The following is a 19,468-nucleotide window of genomic DNA, read 5'->3' as shown; positions in this document are numbered from 1 at the left end:
CTCCCTATGGTGGCTTAATGTTTTTTCAGGATGCTGGAACAAAGTTCATGCATCTTTAATAGCAGCTCTGACATTTTTCTTCAAGTTGTGGGATGCCAGTCAGAGAGCTTTATGTCCACGGATCCGGGTTTGCATCCATGAGACCAAAATGGACGATGGGAGAAAAGGCTACGTCATGCAGTAGGATTAGTATTAGTATTTTTGAAAATTTGAGGCTGCAGATAGTCTGCAAACCCAGGTTCACAGACAGTCCACAGACTAACAGTCCAGATTTCTCTAACATTATTTTTCAGATAATTTGCAAACTATGGGACAAAAATAGATCATGAATTATGAAAAATACCATAGTGTGCCTGAGGTGTAATGCAAACCAGTGGCACTGCAATGCTCCTAGCAACCTGGGCGTAATGCTTTCAGTGCCAAAAACAGAAGTTCTTTCGGGACCATTTCTCTGGTACCTTGATTATGGAACACTTGAATTGTAACCCAATGGAATAAATCACTTTAAGTCATATAATACACCAACACCAAAAAATAGTTAATCGATTTATAATCTGATATGTAATATATGTTCGTAGTACAAATTCAAGCAGAAGCAGGTGGTACATGGGCTTTTAGGCGACGGTACAGTGCTCAAGTGATAGTCAAAAAGAACATATTAAACTACAGTGGCTGCTGTAATTTAAAGGTGGGCAGCAGGCGGGTAGATTCTGCCCACTTCCCTCCTATGTCGGTGTTGTAGAAATCAGGCTAAAACCAAAAGATTTGTTGACGTTTCAACATCAAAGTCATTAACTCAGTAGGTCATCATCAGACGAATAGAATAGGAGAGTAGGAACCCTGTAGAAACATAATAGTAATAAAACCTAAGAGAACTGGAACCAAGTCTTACTGGTCAAAAATGCAAAGCTAAAAAGGCCGCTTTACTTATACTTAATTGTAAGCAGGCTCAAGGGCAAAATGACATGGAAGATTTTTATTCTGATTCTGTGGAAAAGAAATCCACGAAAGAAATGAGGTACACCAGGCCATGAGATTGAGCGTCCCTAAATGGGGTGAATAAGAAAGCCTGATGAGGGTATAATATTTGGAAAAGGAACGGAGTCTGAGGTTAGTAGGAGTAATGAAAAAAATGATTTGTTTAGGTTCATGAAGCAATAGCAACTTGTGAAATATAACTGCACTTACCCCTTGAATGGGGTTAGTCATTGGTCAGTGTTCTCATAGTATGGCAGTGTGATCTAGAGCTTCAAATGAGTAAGTTTACATCTAAAAACAATAGTTATGGGCCTTTATGTTAATCGGAATCATAAGCCAAATTTGTACCGCTTGACCAAAATATAGCCATAAGTGGATCATCACTGCACTAACCCAAGCACAGAGGAAAACCGAATCAAAGGTCAATTCACTGAGTAGTGTGATCACTCTCCTAGAAAATGGCGTGGGGCACACATTAGAAACCTCAAAAGGAGGTGCCCATCATGAGCAATCGATTGGCAATAAACATAGCCGCGCGTCCCAGCATGAAGGGAAAGATAACAACTGCATGCCGCTGCAAGACAATCGTGAGTGTCCAAATCTGAAAAGCACAGGTGCTGGAGTAGACAGGTGCGTAATAGGAGGTGGTGTGCTGGGGCAGTCCTCGCCTTGAAAACAGGCTTCTGTGTGCGAAGGAAGAACAATGTATCTGCATGCTGGTAAATAAATTAACTAGGCAATAGCAATGCCAGTAGGTCTGGCCTATAAATGAAAGGGCCTTTTTTGTCATTGATGGTTTTAGTCACTCAATAATTAATCATACTTGCACTTTGTCACTCATCTTTGCGATCATGCATCAATTCATCAATCCACTGACTCCATGTTGCCTTCACCCTCTGGCACAGTTGCAACAAAACACACACAAACTCGGCAAAATAAGCAAGATAAATTATAAGAATGCAATTAGGAAAATCAAAACATGTTTCAGTCTAAACACCATGGGCATATGATTGCAGTAGCAAAACTAGATGTAGCAGCACAAGTTAGTCTTGCAAAATGATTGCAAATAGTCTATCATTGTTTTAAAGGTGAAGTATGACTGCCACATTTAGAAACAACATCTTGCCCATCTTGTAACGGTAAAACAACAATACACAATGGACAGCCGCATTTTATAATTGTGAGAAGGTGGCACGGTATATGATGTACACTTATGTAAATGGACACCTTGCACCATTCCAGACAACCTTTATAGTAATTTAAGAGGTCTTAGACAACCGTAGAAAGCTCTTTAAGTGGTAGCTGTGGAGAGCCGCCTTCAGGCTTAGTCCAGGAGTGTAAAGCAGCTTGTTTTACCACAGTTCAATCTTTTAGTATAGATTAAGTGAAAAGAATCACACGAAGTATTTATAAAAATATGTATTTATTATATGATACTCTAGTACTTTTAAATATCTCCAACATGAAGATAAACACAATGTACAAAATAATTTAGCAAAAAATACAATAAGGAGCTCAGAATACACAATGGGCCGCAGGGGGGACCAAACCATATATTAAGAAAGTAGTATAAGAACCACGACCGGTCAAGCCAATGTCGAGTGGACGTAGAAGTGCTGGGGACCCAAGAAACCACCCAAGGTGAGTGAATAGGGACCCCACGGAGAGCGTGTGCAGTGTGGGGACACGACCGCTTGCTCTGTGCAACTCTACGGGTAAGTCGCGGTTGGATTTTTAAAGAATAAGGACCCTTCCCACTGGACCCTGAAGAAACCCCGTGGAAAACAAAAGGTTGGAGAGCCACCCCACCTGTAGATACCCTAGTACTGCATGTTACCTACACAAGGGAAACCGGGTGCATATGTGTGAAGTGGTGTTGGAAACCGCTGTTGAACCCATGAAGGGCTTCAGGAAAGTGCCACTGTGGAGTAAGGAGAAAGTGTCCTGTGGAATCCGAGGATGGATTCTTGATTAGAGCTACCTGCAGGCAGAGGGGACAGAGTCTGTCACTCAGGAGTGACCAGGAAACTTAAAAGACGATTGCCCTCCGATGTCGGGTGTTGAAGGATGGGTGACAAGGACCTTGACTCTGCAGTTGTGAGGACCAGGCAATGCTGAGGAGGACCAGGAGTCCTGCATGTTCTGTCCCACGAAGGATGTCGAGTGTTGAGGGGTCGGTGTTAGGGAGAAGCAACAAGCCTTGGCAAATGCAACCAACGCAGGAATCAAAGAAGGCGCAACGCCGGGACCAGCAGGGTCCAGGGGACTCACCACAAGCAGGGGAGTTAGGGCAGGCCCAAGCAATCAGGGGAGCCCAAAGGAAACAAAGGTGACCCTCAAATGGACCCACAGGCTGGAGGCACTGAAGTTGCAAGAGGACCTCAAGCAGCGAATCAAAAGATGCAGAGCAGGATGCACATGATGCAGTGTGGCTGAAGATTCTGGTCACTGGAGGTGCTCGCGTTTGGGGCTATCTGGAGCCTGAAGGTCTATTTGGAAGGAAGGCAACAAGGCTTTGCTACTGCAAGTTGGACCCGGTGCACAGGGGTTCGGTTATTGCAACCGCCTCGAGGGATACTGGCCTCAAACTTGGTGAGAGGACAGGTCAGTCCTCAGGAGCTGTGGAAAACCACCACCTGAATTGCAGAGCCCATGGAGTCCGGAAGAGCTCAGGATCTGCAGACAGGTCGACTTAGTTGCAGTGCCTGGAAATGCAGTGGAGTGACTCCTTCTCTCTAAGGGAGATTTCTTCAAGTGACTTTGATGCTTCACATGCCTTGGAAGGTTCCTGTCTGATGCACAGATGATGCAGCAGACTGGAAGGGAGGCAGTCCGGCCCAAACGAAGTCCAGCGAAGTCCAGAGTGCCCAAATAGTAGAAGTTGTGTCTGATCTGAATCTAATCTCACGACAAATCTAGGGACCTACACCCAGGTAAGCCCTTAAGTACCCTAGGGAAAGGGTTTGGAAGATTCAGGGGACTCTCCCCTGAAAGGGGGGGGGGGTTACTCCCATGTCCTTTGTCCAGGTTCACGCCAGAGCGCGAGCCAATGGCTCCCAGGACTTGTTTAAGCTGGATTATGCACAGGGACACCAAATATGCCCCTCGTGCAGACTGGCAAGCGCACCCACCCTGTCCCAATACTCTGAGTCCTGTCTGGGAGGTGGTCACATCTCCCTGTGACAGGGTGCCCATTGTTCTGCCTTCCCCTGCTCGAGCTCGGCTCAGCAAAAGGAGGGCAAAAATGTGTCTCTGGTCGGCAGCAACCATTGGGTGCTGTCCAGTTCTAGAAGGTTGGCACTGGGATCCTAACATAGGGCTCTTTCAGTGCTTGTAATCATACCTGTGGGGGTATGATTCCAACATGTTTGATATCAAACATGATAGGATTTGTTGCAGCCGTTTCCGAGATGGTCATCGCGTAATTACGCAGTGCTCCTCTATATAGTATATGGCTGCTTCACTGACAACCAGGGAGAATGGACTCCGTAGGCTGCTGGCATGTCCTGCTCATGCAGAGGCACCCTTTCACTTAGAACCACACCCCCTGCCTTCAGGATTGCAAAGGCCTGCTATAGGGCTGACCTATAGGTTTTAAGTGCAGTGGCCCTAGATATAGGAAACCTATATCTTTAGTAAGTGGTGCTAGCACCAGCTTACCCAGGCTGCAATGGCAGCCTGTAGTTCTATTTTGAATGGCTCTCATGGGTGAAATAATACATGCTTCAGCCCATGGGAGACCTCTGGGATACCTATGCCCTGGGTACCTTAGTACCATAAACTAGGGACTTATAAGGGTTCCCCAGTATCCAGTCTGGGATGTACCTAAGTACTGAACACAACAATTTAGGGAGAAAGCAGATAGAATGGGTTCCTGATTAATAGGATCCCAGTCAGACTAGTCTAAAAACAGCTTAGCACCAGGCTAAAAGTGGGGGTAGCCATGTAGAAGGATCCTACCTTCCTACAATAATGGTATCTTGGTTTAGAGTAAATGTCCTCTGTGTCTGCATGTTGCATATGAAATAAGCTTCAAGCAACCAAACAGTTAGTGCTGCCTGGAGAGCTGTAGTATCCTCCTTGAAAACATTCAAATACAAAGAGGAGAAGCAAAGAAATCGAAGGAAGAGTGTAAAAAGAGAACATTAAAAACTGAAGGATTGGCAAAAGCCCTGAAACTGAAACACACTCATTTGCAAGTGAATGTACACACAAGATCAGAAAATACTATAATTCACAGGGTAACAGAGCCAATTACGCGAACTGAACTATAACACCATTTAGTTCTTTGTCATGGATGGAAGCAAAGTGTAAGTGACCCTCAGAAAGACGAAGACTAGAACAAAGTTGACCCAAAGATCTTGCATGTATCTACACGGAGGTATATTTTTGTAATTGGGTGTATGAACTAATGGTTTTTTTTTCTCACAATCCTGGCAGGGAGCTAAGAAATAATTCTAGCTTACACTATTACATTGCATGTAGTTTGCCAGAGGCAGTAATGAACACTAAATTCATTCCCTACAAAAGTAATCTGACATTTCATGTAAAAAAATAGCTATTGGTAGGCTTTAATACAGATAAATAACAATCCACCCTTAAATGCCCATTGATTTTAACATGTGTTTTTCACAATCAATTTCAGGCCTAATGCTTTTCTCATAATTTTTTATAATAAATCAGATGAAACCTATGGCAACATAAATATGTTTCCTAGTGAACTAATCAGGCCTATAGCTGTTCTCAATGACCTATCAATGTAACCAACTGAGACCTCTATGTAATGATCGTAAGTTTCCCATGAAACAACAGTCAGGTATGCAGTCATGAAATTGTATAGTATATAAAATTACAGTTGGAAAAGTAAAACACTGTCTCTCCTAAGATGTCCTAACCAGGATTCTGACAGTACATATCATCTATACCAACAGCTTGTCACAGGTGGTAACCAACACCCTTGCCTACTATGGTAATCTGTGAGATTCCATGTAACAAAATACTTATCTGTGGGCTTTAATTCAGCATAATAGCAATCCACCCTTAACAAGCTCAAGCTCATTGTACTGATCATAAACTATCATAACATTGTATAAACAAAATACTATCCTAAAAGAGCCTAACAAGACCAAAACCATTACCTACTACTGTAATCTGTGAAATTCCATGTAACAAAATACCTGCCTACAGGCTTAACAATACACCCTTTAAACCCTGTCTTTGAAGCACACTTTTCACATTGCATATATCAGGCCTACTGACTTTGTCATAACGATTCATATTAAATAGATCAAGACTATGAAATCTGGCATGCTCTTTTGACTCTTTCCAATGACCCTATAAAGACTTTACCATTGGTGTTGCACTTTACCCAACCCCGAAATATTCAAGTGCACAAAAACTTGCAACCATCATGCATACAGTTGTACAACTTAAAATATGTAGAAAAATACAGGTTGCAACACAAAATACAACTCCTCCCAACAGGAACTAATGAGACACTTATCACAGTGAAAACCTCCAGGGTTCCTCTGATGGGGTGGCCAACACCAAAACACTTGTCTGTTACGATAATCTGTGATATTACATGTAACAAAATACTTATATATACACACACCTGCCTACTTGAGTCATTTCTTGAGATTCCATGTTTCAAAATACCTACCTGTAGGCTTTGTCAAAGTGTTATAACACTCCACCCTAAAGACCTATTGGCTTTAACTCATGTATTTCACAGTAAGTGTTTAGGGCCTTCTTGCTTTGTCATAATATTTCATAGTAAACAGATCAGACCTACAGCAATGATCTGTGAAATACAAGCAGTCTTTTTAGTGGAAGCACACAAAATCTGCCCTTATTGGAGCCAACATGTATCTTAGGCACTCTTTCAGTAGGATTCTGAAAAAAAATTATTTTGTTGATCACATAAAGCTAGGCAACAGTTGCCCCGTGAAGCCTGTAACTTTAGGAAGAGAAGATTCAAAGAAAGTGAAGGATACAGACAAGGATTAGTATGCACATGTTATGTCATTCCTGTGTACACATTCCCTTGTTACTGTGTCTACCTTTCCCAATGCGAGGCTCTAAAGATCCTGTGCAGCTATATTTGATTCATGCATGGTATATTAAAACGGCATCGTAAGGTTTGAGTGTGTGTATAGGTGCAAGCGGGATATCTACATCTTGAAAAAGATGGAAATATGCAGTAAGTTAACATTGTATCATTGTTCAGGTGACATACGACACACTACAATTTTTTTAACTCATCATAGACTGGTGGGGAAGAGAAAGGGCGTAAGAGAGGCTCGTTCCTTAAATGCTTTTGGGGAAAGTTAATAGATTCATTCCTGTTCGTAAAAAATATTATTCTGCCTGCTTCCATCAGACCAGTTGTGTAAAAAGTATTTTTTGGAAGCTGCATGGAGAGTATGCCCAAGGTGCCCCATAGGGGTTAATACAAATAAGGTACTGAAAGCACCACATGTTCTTTCCGTACAATAAATACCTATTAGTATTAGTGGCTTTGCCCCATAGGCATCAGGGGAGGCAAGGGTCCCGTACCAATCTAGAAATAGACATAACATGAAGAGATTTGTAGCTCAACTCTGTGTTTAGTCACTAATTAGCTGAGCAAAATGGAAGTTACATGGTGATGCCTGAATTACCATTTTTTTGGGGGGTGCTATGGTGGTCTGATGTTATCTGAAGATTGTGGACATTAAAGTGTATGCACATCATGTGGATGGCTAAGATGTATTATCATTTAAACAATTGTGTGGTTAAGTGTGGTTAAGTGTGTTTCTCAATACAAAGGATTCAACGGGGAAGGTAGTAAAGATAAGGAAGGCTTTCCTTGTCCTCTAGTAGGAGGACTGGTCTCCCTTTGTTTGCAATAAGGACTTCTTTAAATATATTTAGAAATAGTTAGACCAATTTGACACTAAATAGTGGGGAAACTATTCTTTAAGCAGCATCTTCAGAGGCCGAAAGGGTGGTCACGCAGCCTTGAGAATTTGAAGCAGGAATTGAGGTCCTTGGTGTAGCCACTCCCCAATCCTCATTCCTCATTCAGGAATGAATGAGGAGGATTGGGAAGGGGAGCAGGATCCCTTAGAAATCCCACAACCTCAGGACATGGGCTGATATGAGGAACTGGGCGATGCCAGTGGCCTGGACACCTCCCCAGATTTTGGCATGCTGGCTTCTGGCTTTGGAGGAGGGGGCATCATTCACTATGGTGGTGCGTAGGGCTGTAGAGGTCTTCGACCTGCAGCTCCCAATGGTGGCAGTCAATACTAACGTCTCGAAGGAGGTCCTGCAGCCTGGTGTCATCACCTCGGAACCCTTGCTGGCTTTCAGTGATGCTTGATGGACTTACTCTGGGTACCTGGTCCAAGCCCAGCACAGGGGCACCTGTGAACAGATTGATTGCCCACCGCCATTGCCCTTCAATGAGCAACCCAGCTTTCCTCACCTCCCACCTCACAAAGCCTAGTGGTTCAAGTTTCCACTACCTGTGGGGCGTTCCCTTCCATACCCCCGGACAGGGAATCCAAGAAATTGGAAAGCTTTGAAAAGAAAATGTTCTCTTCCACCAGTCTAGCATTGCGGTCGGGGAACACTGCATGCCTTTTGGGCCATTATTCCCATTTGATATGGGACACAGTTGCGCTAGTGCTGTCCAGAGTCCCGGAGGAGGACCCGGTTCTTCTCTCCCGAAGTATTTCCGACTGGAGGGATGCAGCGTATTTCGCCATCCGATGTGGCTTAGACATGATAGATTTACTGGGTAGAGCGATTTCCACGATGGTGGCCATACATCGCCACTCTTGGCTGAGGACGTCTGGTTTTCGCAGGATGTCCTGGCTAATCTTATGGACATGCCCTTCGTTGGCTCCCGTCTCTTCAGCCAGATGCCGCACTTGAATGCTTGAAGGACTTGTGGGCTACGGCCAAATCCTGGGGCCTCACCACAACATCCCAGCCTTTGTCTGCTTTTTGCTCCTTTTGTGGCTACGGAAGGGGCTACCAACCATCCCAAACCTATTCTGGCCAGAGGGCACCGTAAGTTCAGCAACTTCTGCGGGCCATTTACGCGGTTCTCCCTGCCCTCGAGAGTCGGGAGGCCAGATGTAGAGCCAAGCCACAATCCCCTCCTCCACTCCAAAACTCACCTAGTCCAATCCCCCAGGATCATTGACGGTCAGTTGATGGCAGAATACGACCACTGGCAGGACATCAACTCGGACAGGTGGGTGTTGTAAATAGTGTGCAGTGGCTACTCCCTCGCCTTCAAGACTAACCCTCCATCCATGCCTCCAGTTTACGACAGAGGATCACCTTGCCCTACTCCGCGAGGAAGTCAAAATTCTCTTGGCAAAGGGAGCTGTAGAGAGGGTTTCTGGGCCAGAAACAAGCTGTGGTTATTACTCCCACTATTTTCTGGTCGCAAAGTATGGGCGGAGGCCTTCGTCCTATCCTCGACCTCACAGCCCTCAACTACTTCCTCAAGAAGGAGAAGTTCAAGATGCTCACCCTTGCACAGGTCCTGTCTGCACTGGACCCAGGACACTGGATGGCAGCGCTGGACTCGCAGGATACCTATTTTCATATTCCTGTCAATCCTGCCTATCGTCACTGCCTGCGGTTTACAGTGGACCCCGAGCACTTAGTTTGCAGAGCTCCCCTTCAACTTCACCTGTGCCCATCGGATGTTCACCAAGGTGATGGTGGCGGTCGGAGCCCATCTGCGAAGATCAGTGTTTCTGGACGTCATTAGTCTCGATAACTGGTTGTTGAAGGCGGGCTCGTCCCAAGCAGCCATCTCCCACCTCCAGGCTTTGGCGAAATTCCTGTATTTGTTGGGGTTCACTATCAACATGCCAAAGTCACACCTGATTCCCTCTCAGTTGCTCCCTTTCATTGGAGTGGTTCTGGACACTGTGCTGTTTCGAGCGGATCTTCCTGAACGGCGAGTCCAGGATATTCAGGCTGTGATACCGATGTTACAGTCTCTATCCTGGATTTCTGTGAGAATTAAACTGAGGCTGTTGGGCCTCATGGCGTCCTGCATCCTGCTGAAGGACCATGCAAGATAGCACATGTGGGATCTGCAGTGGGACATGAAGTTCCAATGGGCTCAGCATCAGGGAAATCTCACAGACCAGGTTCAGACATTGGAGGGCACTGCGAAAGACCTGCAGTGGTGACTGACAAACCACGATTGGATCAAAGGCAGACCTCTCTCCCTTCCCCACCCAAACTTCACAGTAGTGCTGGATGCATATCTTTTGTGATGGGACGGCCATCTGGGGAAGGTGGAGATCAGAGGAATCTGGTCTCTGGCAGAAGCCAGGCTCCACATTAACTTATTGGAGCTTTGGGCAATCCGATTGGCACTGAAATCCTTTTTACTCTCCATCAAGGACAGACTGGTTTAGGTGTTCACTGACAATACTACCGCCATGTGGTACTGCAACAAACAGGGGGGGTGAGGGGTTGTGGGTTCTCTGTCAAGTGACCCTTCGTCTCTGGACTTGGCTGGACCAACAGGGCATTTCCCTGTTGGTCCAGCCAATGCCCAGCCATTTCAACATCTGGCCGGTTCTCTGAATGCCAGAGCGGATGAACTCAGCCGAAGGTGCCCTGCGAATCACGAATGGCGTCTCCATCCGGAGGTGGTACAAGGTGTCTTTCAGCTGTGGGGAGAGCCTTGGTTAGATCCGTTCGCCTCCGAAGACAACATGCAATGTAGCAGTTTCGCGTGTTGGATTTTCCATGGCGACTCTTGCTTGGCGACGCTTTTTATCGTGAGTGGAGCTCAGGCCTCCTGTATGCCTATCAGCCGATACCACTCGTGTTCAAGAGGATCAGGAGAGACTGGGCACAAGTCGTTCTTCTGGCTCAGGATTGGGCTCAGAGAATCTGGTATCCCGAGCTTCTGGCTATGAGCATCAATTTTCCGATCAGGCTGCCCCTTTGGGAGGATATTCTGTAGCAGCAGCAGGGGAGAGTCCTCCACCCAAATCTGTCCATTCTCCACCTTCTTGTGTGGAGATTGAGCCGTGACAGCTGACAGATGGTGACCTTCCTCCTGAAGTCTGCATAGTTATTCTGGCAGCCAAACTCTCCCTTCACAAAATCGGTATGCGTATGCCGATGGAATACATTTTGTAAATATTGTACAGAAAGGTCCATTGACTCCTTATCTGCCTCTCTATCAGATGTTTTCCTATTTATCCTTTCATCGGCCCAGCAGTGCTCTGCTCTGGGCATTCTGAAGGGCTACCTTTTGGCCCTCTCAGCCTTTCTTTGGCTGCCAGATGAGCCTTCACTTTTTAAATCCCCTCTGGGGCAGGGAATTTTGAATGGGTTAACCCCCTTGTTTCCCCCTTCTCCTTTTCTTATGACACAGTGGGGCCTTAATGTGGTCCTTACTTTCTTGATGTGCACACGGTTTGAGCCTCTGCACAACTGCCCTCAACAGTTGCTCACTATCAAAACAGCCTTTTTGGTGGCAATCACCTCTGTTGTGAGGGTGAGCGTAATGCAGGCACTGTCATTACAACCTCCTTACCTGACCGTCTTTCAAGACAAAGTGGTACTAAGGACTAGGGCATCTTTTCTGCCCAAGATTGTAACACCTTTCCATCTGGGACACTCTGTTAAACTGCCCACTTTCTATGCACCTCCGCACCCTTCCAAAGAAGAGGAGCGTCTCTACTGTCTAGACCCAAACAGAGCGTTCTCTTTCTACCTTGATCACACCAAAGAGATTTGGGAGGATGACCACCTCTCTATAGCGTATGTGGGAACAAAGAAGGGACGTGCTTTCAAAAGAGGACCATCTCTCGCTGGCTTAACCTCTGTTTTAAAATGTGTTACACCTTGACAAAGAAGCAGCCTCCTGAAGGCGCTAGGGCCCATTCCACAAGGGCAAAGAAATCCACCACAGCCCTCCAGCGTGGGTTTCTTTTTGCTGATATTGGACGAGCGGCAACGTGTGCAACTCTGCACACGTTTGCCAGACACAATTGCCTGGATTCTCAGGTTCACAGGGAGGGCATGTTTGAACACTCCGTTCTGCAGGATTTTCTGGTCTAAAACTTTTCTGCAGTCCCATCTCCAGGGAAGGTATTGCTTAGAAGGCTGTTCAAAGGTAAGGAATCTGCAGCTAGATGTCTCTATCAGATGTTCCTGACCGACTCACCCATCATCCCCGCACTGCAAACTTGTTTTTAGTGTCAGGGCTTTTTCCCTTTAGGGCCCTCACTGTCTTTTTTCACGCACCAAGGTCAGTCACTTCATGGCTCTGCGTTTCTGGCGTATAAAGTTGTGAAAAGTTTTGATGTTAGTGCGCCAGGGTGGCTGTTATATTGGCGACGCGGAAGTCACAACAAACACGACACCGATGATGACAAGGCATGTCAACGGATGCCACCTACCAGCGTGCCGGAGTACTGCTAAGAAAAATCTTCTGGATCCAGCCTGACACCTGGAAGTTCAAAGGTAAGGAATCTGCGGCTAGATCATGTCTCCACCAAATATGGCGTTACCAAAGGTAAGTACCTTGTCCTACAGGTTCAATAGAAGCCTGCATAACAACCATACAGAAGATGTGTGACTAAATTAAACTTTTGGGACATGAAATTAACTACTACAGAAGAGATCTGAATATTACAAAGATCCTGATAGAGGCCTGAATCTGTTAATGCAACGAAGGCCGAAACATGTTGACCACTCAAGTGTGATACTTAGGATAGTTTTCCCATCCAAACAACATCAACACTTCACCTTTTAATCTTACCCCTATATTCTTCACCCATATTGAATTTCATATTTAAGGTATAGGAGGTAATTTTATGTTTCACTGCACAGATCCCACCAATACCCTACCTCAGACGGAGACGGCCATCACCTGGGGAAGCGAGTACCCAGGCGTGAAACTCAATGATCATACCACGCAATAAGGTACCATAGTGGTGATTACTTACACCACCAGTAGCAATTACTGATTGAGTGTTTCGGCCCAGTACTTAAGGGACCCAAGAAAAGCCCCTCTCCTGGTTTTTCTTCTTGAAGCTCTTTAAGTTGATCAAATAGTGTCTGGTGGCCGCACTGTCAAGCTAGACCTAACAATTGGTGTTGCTTCTAGCTTAACAGCATGTCTGTAGGGAAAAGTCTGTGGAACTGGGAGCCTCACAAGCAAGAAGGGCTAGTTAAGGGGATCCATATATCAAAAATGACAGACAAGAACTGATGCAGATCCTGCTAATTACCGCCCAATTTCTCTCCTTGCCAACACAGCTAAAATGATGGGCAGATTGCTATTAAATAGACTGGAGGAATGGGCCAAAGAAAATAATATACTTGCGGAAGTCCAATATGGCTTGAGAAAGGGTAGGAGAATGACAGACCAATGCCTCAATCTTGCCTTAATGTCTGCCAAATATGCCATTGCAAAGAAAGGCCAATTATATATGGCATTATGGACCTGGCTTTTGACTGCGTGTCCCACAGTAAACTGTGGGGCATCATTGATCAATGAGCATGGACCCCTCCATAACATTTTTCATCAGACACTTATACTGCCAGGCAGAGGCTGTGATTCGTTATGGAAAAAATGGAGAATGCATGAAACCCTTTAGAATTGAAAAGGGGGTGAGACAGGGTGTGTTCTCGCCCCCTTTCTTTTCGCCTTGTATACGAACAAGTTAGCTGGGGTTCTGACTGAAAATTGTAACAATGTCCCAGTGGCAGGCCCGATATTGTTGCCCGTTATGCTCTATGCGGACGATGCAGTCCTGCTGGCAAAGACCCCAATAGCCCTACAGAATGTATTGAGTCATACTCTGCTTTTATGGCTGACCTCGGCCTATTTGTAAATAAAACATAATATTACGTGATGACTGTGGGTAGTGGAAAAAGAAAAAAGAAATGCCTTTTAATATAGATGGTAGACGCCTAGATAGAATAGAGAACTTCGAATCAGATGTCCTGAAGTATAGCAGCCCTATGGAAGTTTGCCCTAAACTTGGGAAATAAACCAATTAAAGAAAAGCTAGATATTTATTCTGAAAAAACATTTTCTATACCTACCTATGGTCCTGGAGTTCGTAGCATAGTGCGGGTAGAGTCCCTCCAAGTAACAGAGAAAACATTTCTTAAAAGAATGCTGGCAATACCCAGCTCCTGTCCGAACATTTTAGTCCATGAGGAATTGGGTGTTCCGTTTATCTCTGATACTGTTAAATTAGCCCCGCTGATCGCGTGGCTTTCGATTTGGAAAAGGGATACTGTCCTCCTTAACCAAACAGTGATAAAGAGCTTCATTAATTCCTGGTTCGCCTATGTGAAAAAATCCTTTAGTGAACTCGATATTGGGTTTTTGTATGGCACACCCTCTTATTGTTTAGCATTTTCCAAATCCAGACTGAAGAACATTTTTATTGCCAAACAATCCCAGGATAGACTGCAAGAAAATCAATCTGAAATCTCAGTAATGGCCTATCATGCATTACCTCCAGTGGCAACTGGACATCTTTCCTATTTTGTCTTTTGTCACCAATAAAAGACATTGTTTTGTTTTGGTGAGATTTAGACTGAATTTCTTTCTACTAATGGTTGGGTACCCTGCACATTCCTATTCGGTATCCCATCTGTCTCTTTGTCCCTGTGATGGTCTCTCCAAGCCAGCAATTATTTCACATTTGCTCTTTTTTTGCACATGCTATAAGGCTGAGAGGGCTAAATTCATTATTCCTCTATTGAAGAAACTCCATCTACGTTTGCATAACCAGGCACTGAAAGCAATACATGGTTTAGAATCCCCCTATATGTGTTACACGCTAGCGTCCTATTTATTAGCTGTTTTAAGGACAATCTGATAGTGATCTAGCAGCAGATTCCATACCTTTGAATTTCCCAGGCATCAGACTGGATCCAGAAGATTTTTCTTCAAGCAATACCTCTGTACGCCAGTAGGTGACGTCGGTCAGCTCCACGTGACAGCGACTTCTGTGCCCTAATGGCACATCGTCACCTATATAGACACCATCTCGGTACGCTGACATCAGTTCTTTTCTTTCTTTGCCAGTCAAGCGCTGATCTGTGAAGAGAACTACTCTCTCTCACTTTGACAGGATCTTTCAACAGTTTTGTCGACTCCTTTTTGGTGTGTTAGAATTTTTGTCATGCCTAGGAAGACTTCTGGCTTCAAGCTGTACGGCGCCTGTCACAGCGCCATGTCGGTCATGGACCCACATCTCGTCTACCTGTGGTGCCTGGAGCATGATCATGACTGGAAGTCGTGCTCCAACTGATTGGTCATGGCTCCGAAGGCTTTGATGGAGTGGTCCCTGAAGTTGCTGGCAGCCCCGCAGTCCGCACAGTGTTGTATGACTCCTCGAAGATCCAGCTCGCGGTCACATTCGAGAGGAAGTTCTGGGCACTGCTCCAGCAGTCCCAAGTCCTCTTCCTCCCACTCCAAGTCCTCAGGACATTCCAGTAAGAGGTACGAAGCATGCTTGTCTTATCCTTGTTTGTCAACTGATGCAGTGGAGGAGTCCCAGCGTTCTAGGCTTCGATCTTCGGAACCTGTGCCTGGGTTGGGTCTCCGACTCCCTATTTTTCCAGGAGTGACTCCCACCCAGCGAAGAGAATTTTATGAGGCCATATGTCTCATATTTGGGTGGCCTGACTCCAATGGTGTGCCTTCAAGCCCCGTGGGGACAGAGGGGTCTCCATCAGGTTCCACAGTTCTGGTGCCAATGACCCCCCATGGATCCGGCAATGGATGCAGACTGATGCCAGTCATGCCATTGTGACCTGCACCAACCTTGACACTAAGACTTCCAGCTGCGCCGGCGCCAGAGCCAGACCCATTTTGATTCCTGTTGACCCGTGGCTGGATTTCGGTTTTAGTCAGTTGTGTTGTAGAATGAAATTCATGAGACTTTGAGCTGTTGGTAGAGAGAAAGCCAAGTAGTTCTTTTCCACTGGCAGCTGTAGACATTTCTGGCTGCCACTTCTATGAGGGTGGATGCACAATTATTTTACTCCTGCACAGATCTAACAGCGCTGACACTAATTCTTGCACTTCTTCAGATAGTGACCGGAATCTATGTACATTCGCATATAAGTATTAAATACCATCTGAATTGTGCTAAACATTTAAGAAAATTAAATTCATCAATGATGTACATTTGACCAGGGAAGCATTCTTTTATTAAATAATTAAAGAGTATTTGTTTCTTTCCCACCAGTGGTTCAATACTGTAAGTTTACATTTGCTGATACATTGGAAGCCTAAAGTCTATTCATTAGCAGTATGGTGGTTTAGTGAAATAGGAAAGGTTTTTCAACATTAATGGAAAGTGAAAAATTAAAGGAATGCTATTGTTTATAGAAGTGAAGTCCTGAACTATTTTTGAGGCTGATTGAGTGGGAGCGGGGTGATAAAGTATGTTAAGTGTGCAAAAATAGTTCATCATTTGAACAGTAATGTCACTATTAGTCGAGCTCATGCTCAGTTTAAATTTGTAATATTTTGACTTTTTCAACACCCAGTCGAGGACTTGCCAAGTCATCCACTCTGTGCTGGAAATGGATGTCAATGGCTCTTCACTGTAGGGTGAACTAATACCTTAGGCCCAAATGAAGAGTCCATGTAAATACTCTCCCATGCCATAATGATATTAAGGACTACCATAAACCCCGAAACTCTGTTTATCATAGCAAACTACTTAAATACCTTGTGGAGACTGTGATAAGAAGACAATAATCATTTGTGATTGCACTGACATTTATAGCCACTGAATAATCTTAATTTAACATCAAATGTCTAAAACAGTTTCCTGAAGAGAATACTGTTTGCGATTATTTTACCACCTTCCCATGAAATGAGTCAAATTTCAGGTGGATGTGTAAAATGCGATCTAATCACATCACTCCGCAGCTGAAATGCTAGCATCATTTTTGTTATGACTCTTTTATAATGAATGTTGATGTTGAACTTTGTGACGTATTTTGCAGGTTATCGCAAGAAATACAGCAGCTGAAACAGAAGATATGCGAGAGTGATGCTGTTCATAAAGGTCATCTTGGAACGCTGGAAGATAAACCTTCTCACACATGTTCACCAAACAGCCCGACTAAGTCACACCCTCCGCTTCATCCATTGATTGATGATAGGTATTTAACAAAATGTTTTATTTTTTTAATAAGTCTTGTATTGTGAAAGTTGGGGTATGAATGCTACATTAATAGATTCCGCATCTCGGCAGAGAAATCAGCCAAATGTGCAGTGTGCTTGGGACCGCAAAAGGCTCACTCGTCGATATTTTCCCACTTGAAATATAGCGATTGTACAAATATTTCATTGTAGTGCACAACATGTCGAATGCGTTGCACTACTAGTGTCATAGTCACACAAAGCATATATCATAATATGTAAAGCTAAAGTTTTAAAGTATTTAATAGCTTTTGCATTGTTTTAATTAGACTTTTTAATTTCAGTATAAATGTTTTCGCTCTTAGAAAGTTGGTGTTTTAAATCTTTTTTTGCAGGCCTTACATTGTCTTCCCTCTTCCCTACCAATCGGTACATACACAAAATAATTTACGTAAATTAGCTCTCATGAGTGACTTGTGAGCTGCAATGTGTCTGTTAAGCTTAAGTCATTATTTGGCATCACATTTTGCCTCCCACACATACCCTAAAGATCTACCCGTCTCCGTGTGTACATGACGCGTAGGCATATGTATTTTTTTGTGCCAGGAATTGATGTCCTTACAGATACGAAGGGGTCCTGTAGTGGGTCTTAGAATTAGTAGATATCCGAGCAGATATTACATGCAAAAATTAGGCATTGTTGTCACTTGACAAGCTGGAAATCTTTGCTGAGATTCTATAGAGAAGAAAATCTACTGTAGGTGTATTCTCAAGTGTTAGCTATCCTCACACATGCTAATTGAAGGTACTTCACTGTAACCAAACCTGATGGGTTGTACCGCCTAGTTTTGGATTATCGACATTTAAATTCTCATTGTCGTACTTGTGCGGTACAGAACACCCACAGTTCTGCCCTCGTATACAGTCTTGTGCGTAAAAGATTTAAAACCACACTAAACATTTCCAATGGCTTTTTTAGTCATGACCTGTCCTCTCTTAGTAGTCAATGGACAGCGGTCACTTGTGGTGGCAAACAAAAACAATTTAAAAGATTAGCCATGGGCTATAAAAACAGCCTAGGCGTCTTTGCCCCATGGGTCGTCTTTGTTAGACGGCATTGACCCAGATGCGTACGCTGATGATATTTATCTCACGGACGAAAAATTATGGCCGTATCTCTGTCTCGTTGACCGCATCATAGTTATGTTTGCAGACTTTGGTTACAAATTTAACTTTGCAAAGTCACACATTGCAGAGTACAGTGTTGTTCCTGGGCCATGCGCTCAATAATGAAGGTTGAGGACTTGCACCTCAAATCCTGGAGAAATGTGCTTGTTTGCAATCTCCTACAACTCTGAAAAAACTACAATCCTTGCTGGGATTTTTGAATTTCGGGCGTACTTACATTCCCAATTATGCCCAGCGTATCAAGCCTCTATATGCCTTAATACAACCAACTTTTACGAAGTCATGCTGGCTGCCTAAACATTCAACTATTCTGCAATCTTTGCAGTCTGATTTTCCTGAATCTAAATACTTACTGACTCGTGACACTAACCTGGTGATAAGAATTGTGCCAGGCGCAGTGGGTTTCACATACTTGATGTTTAGTGAAGGAGACACAGTACCTACGGCTTACAAGTCACACTTGTACACTTCGGCTGAAATGCGATTTTCTTCTGTCGAAAAGGTTTTGACAGCTGTACAAATGGCCATTCTAAAAGAGAGAGCGCTGTCACAGGGAAAACGCATGTTGGTTGTTACACATTATCCTCCCCTTGAGGCAGTGACGAAAGACAGTGTACCGCATTCTAAAGCTTTACATCCCCGTTGGATACAATGGGCCACTTCGCTGACATCTCCTGATGTCACATTTATTTTTGACTCCTCTTTGCAAACACAGGAGTTTTTACAGTATGAATTTGTTCATCCTGCTCCTCTGTCCATGCGCCTGATTGAGGATTACCACTGTATCATTTACATAGACGGTTTGGCGCAACCGGCGACAGGATCTAAGCATTCTTATTCAGCGGCCTGCGCAATCGTGGCTGGTACCATAGTGAATGGAGAATTCAAGTCTGATGTCGTGCACACGCCAATATTAGGAGACTGTACCGCCCAGTTGGCAGAGCTACGTGCTCTGGTGTTAGCACTGGAGTTTGCTGACCCTCGTGTGACTACTTTGATTGTGAGTGACTCTTACTACTGTGACCAGTCTTTCAACGACAATTTATTCTTTTGGACTCAGAATGACTATCGTGATTCCAAAGGTAGCACAATTAAGCACAAAATGCTATGGGTTTGAGTCGCAGAACTTAAAGA

General features: G+C 44.3%; 1 protein-coding gene across 3 annotated transcripts in view; it reads left to right on the top strand.

Annotated features, from left to right (window-relative positions):
• KIF16B (kinesin family member 16B) overlaps positions 1–19,468 on the top strand; it is a 1,618,961-nt gene that overhangs the window by 1,115,346 nt on the left and 484,147 nt on the right. For all 3 annotated transcript variants that reach the window (XR_015296683.1, XM_086927730.1, XM_086927729.1), the window contains exon 20: positions 17,008–17,166. Coding sequence is in view for 2 of the 3 variants with exons in the window: in XM_086927730.1 (XP_086783856.1) it covers positions 17,008–17,166 (159 nt within the window). In the remaining variant the exon portion in view is untranslated. The remainder of the gene's footprint in view (positions 1–17,007; positions 17,167–19,468) is intronic.

The sequence above is a fragment of the Lissotriton vulgaris genome, chromosome 6, assembly GCF_964263255.1.
Source record: "Lissotriton vulgaris chromosome 6, aLisVul1.2, whole genome shotgun sequence".
Taxonomy (NCBI): Eukaryota; Metazoa; Chordata; class Amphibia; order Caudata; family Salamandridae; genus Lissotriton; species Lissotriton vulgaris.
The sequence above is the reverse complement of the archived record's forward strand: the minus strand, read 5'-3'. Positions and strand labels throughout refer to the sequence as shown.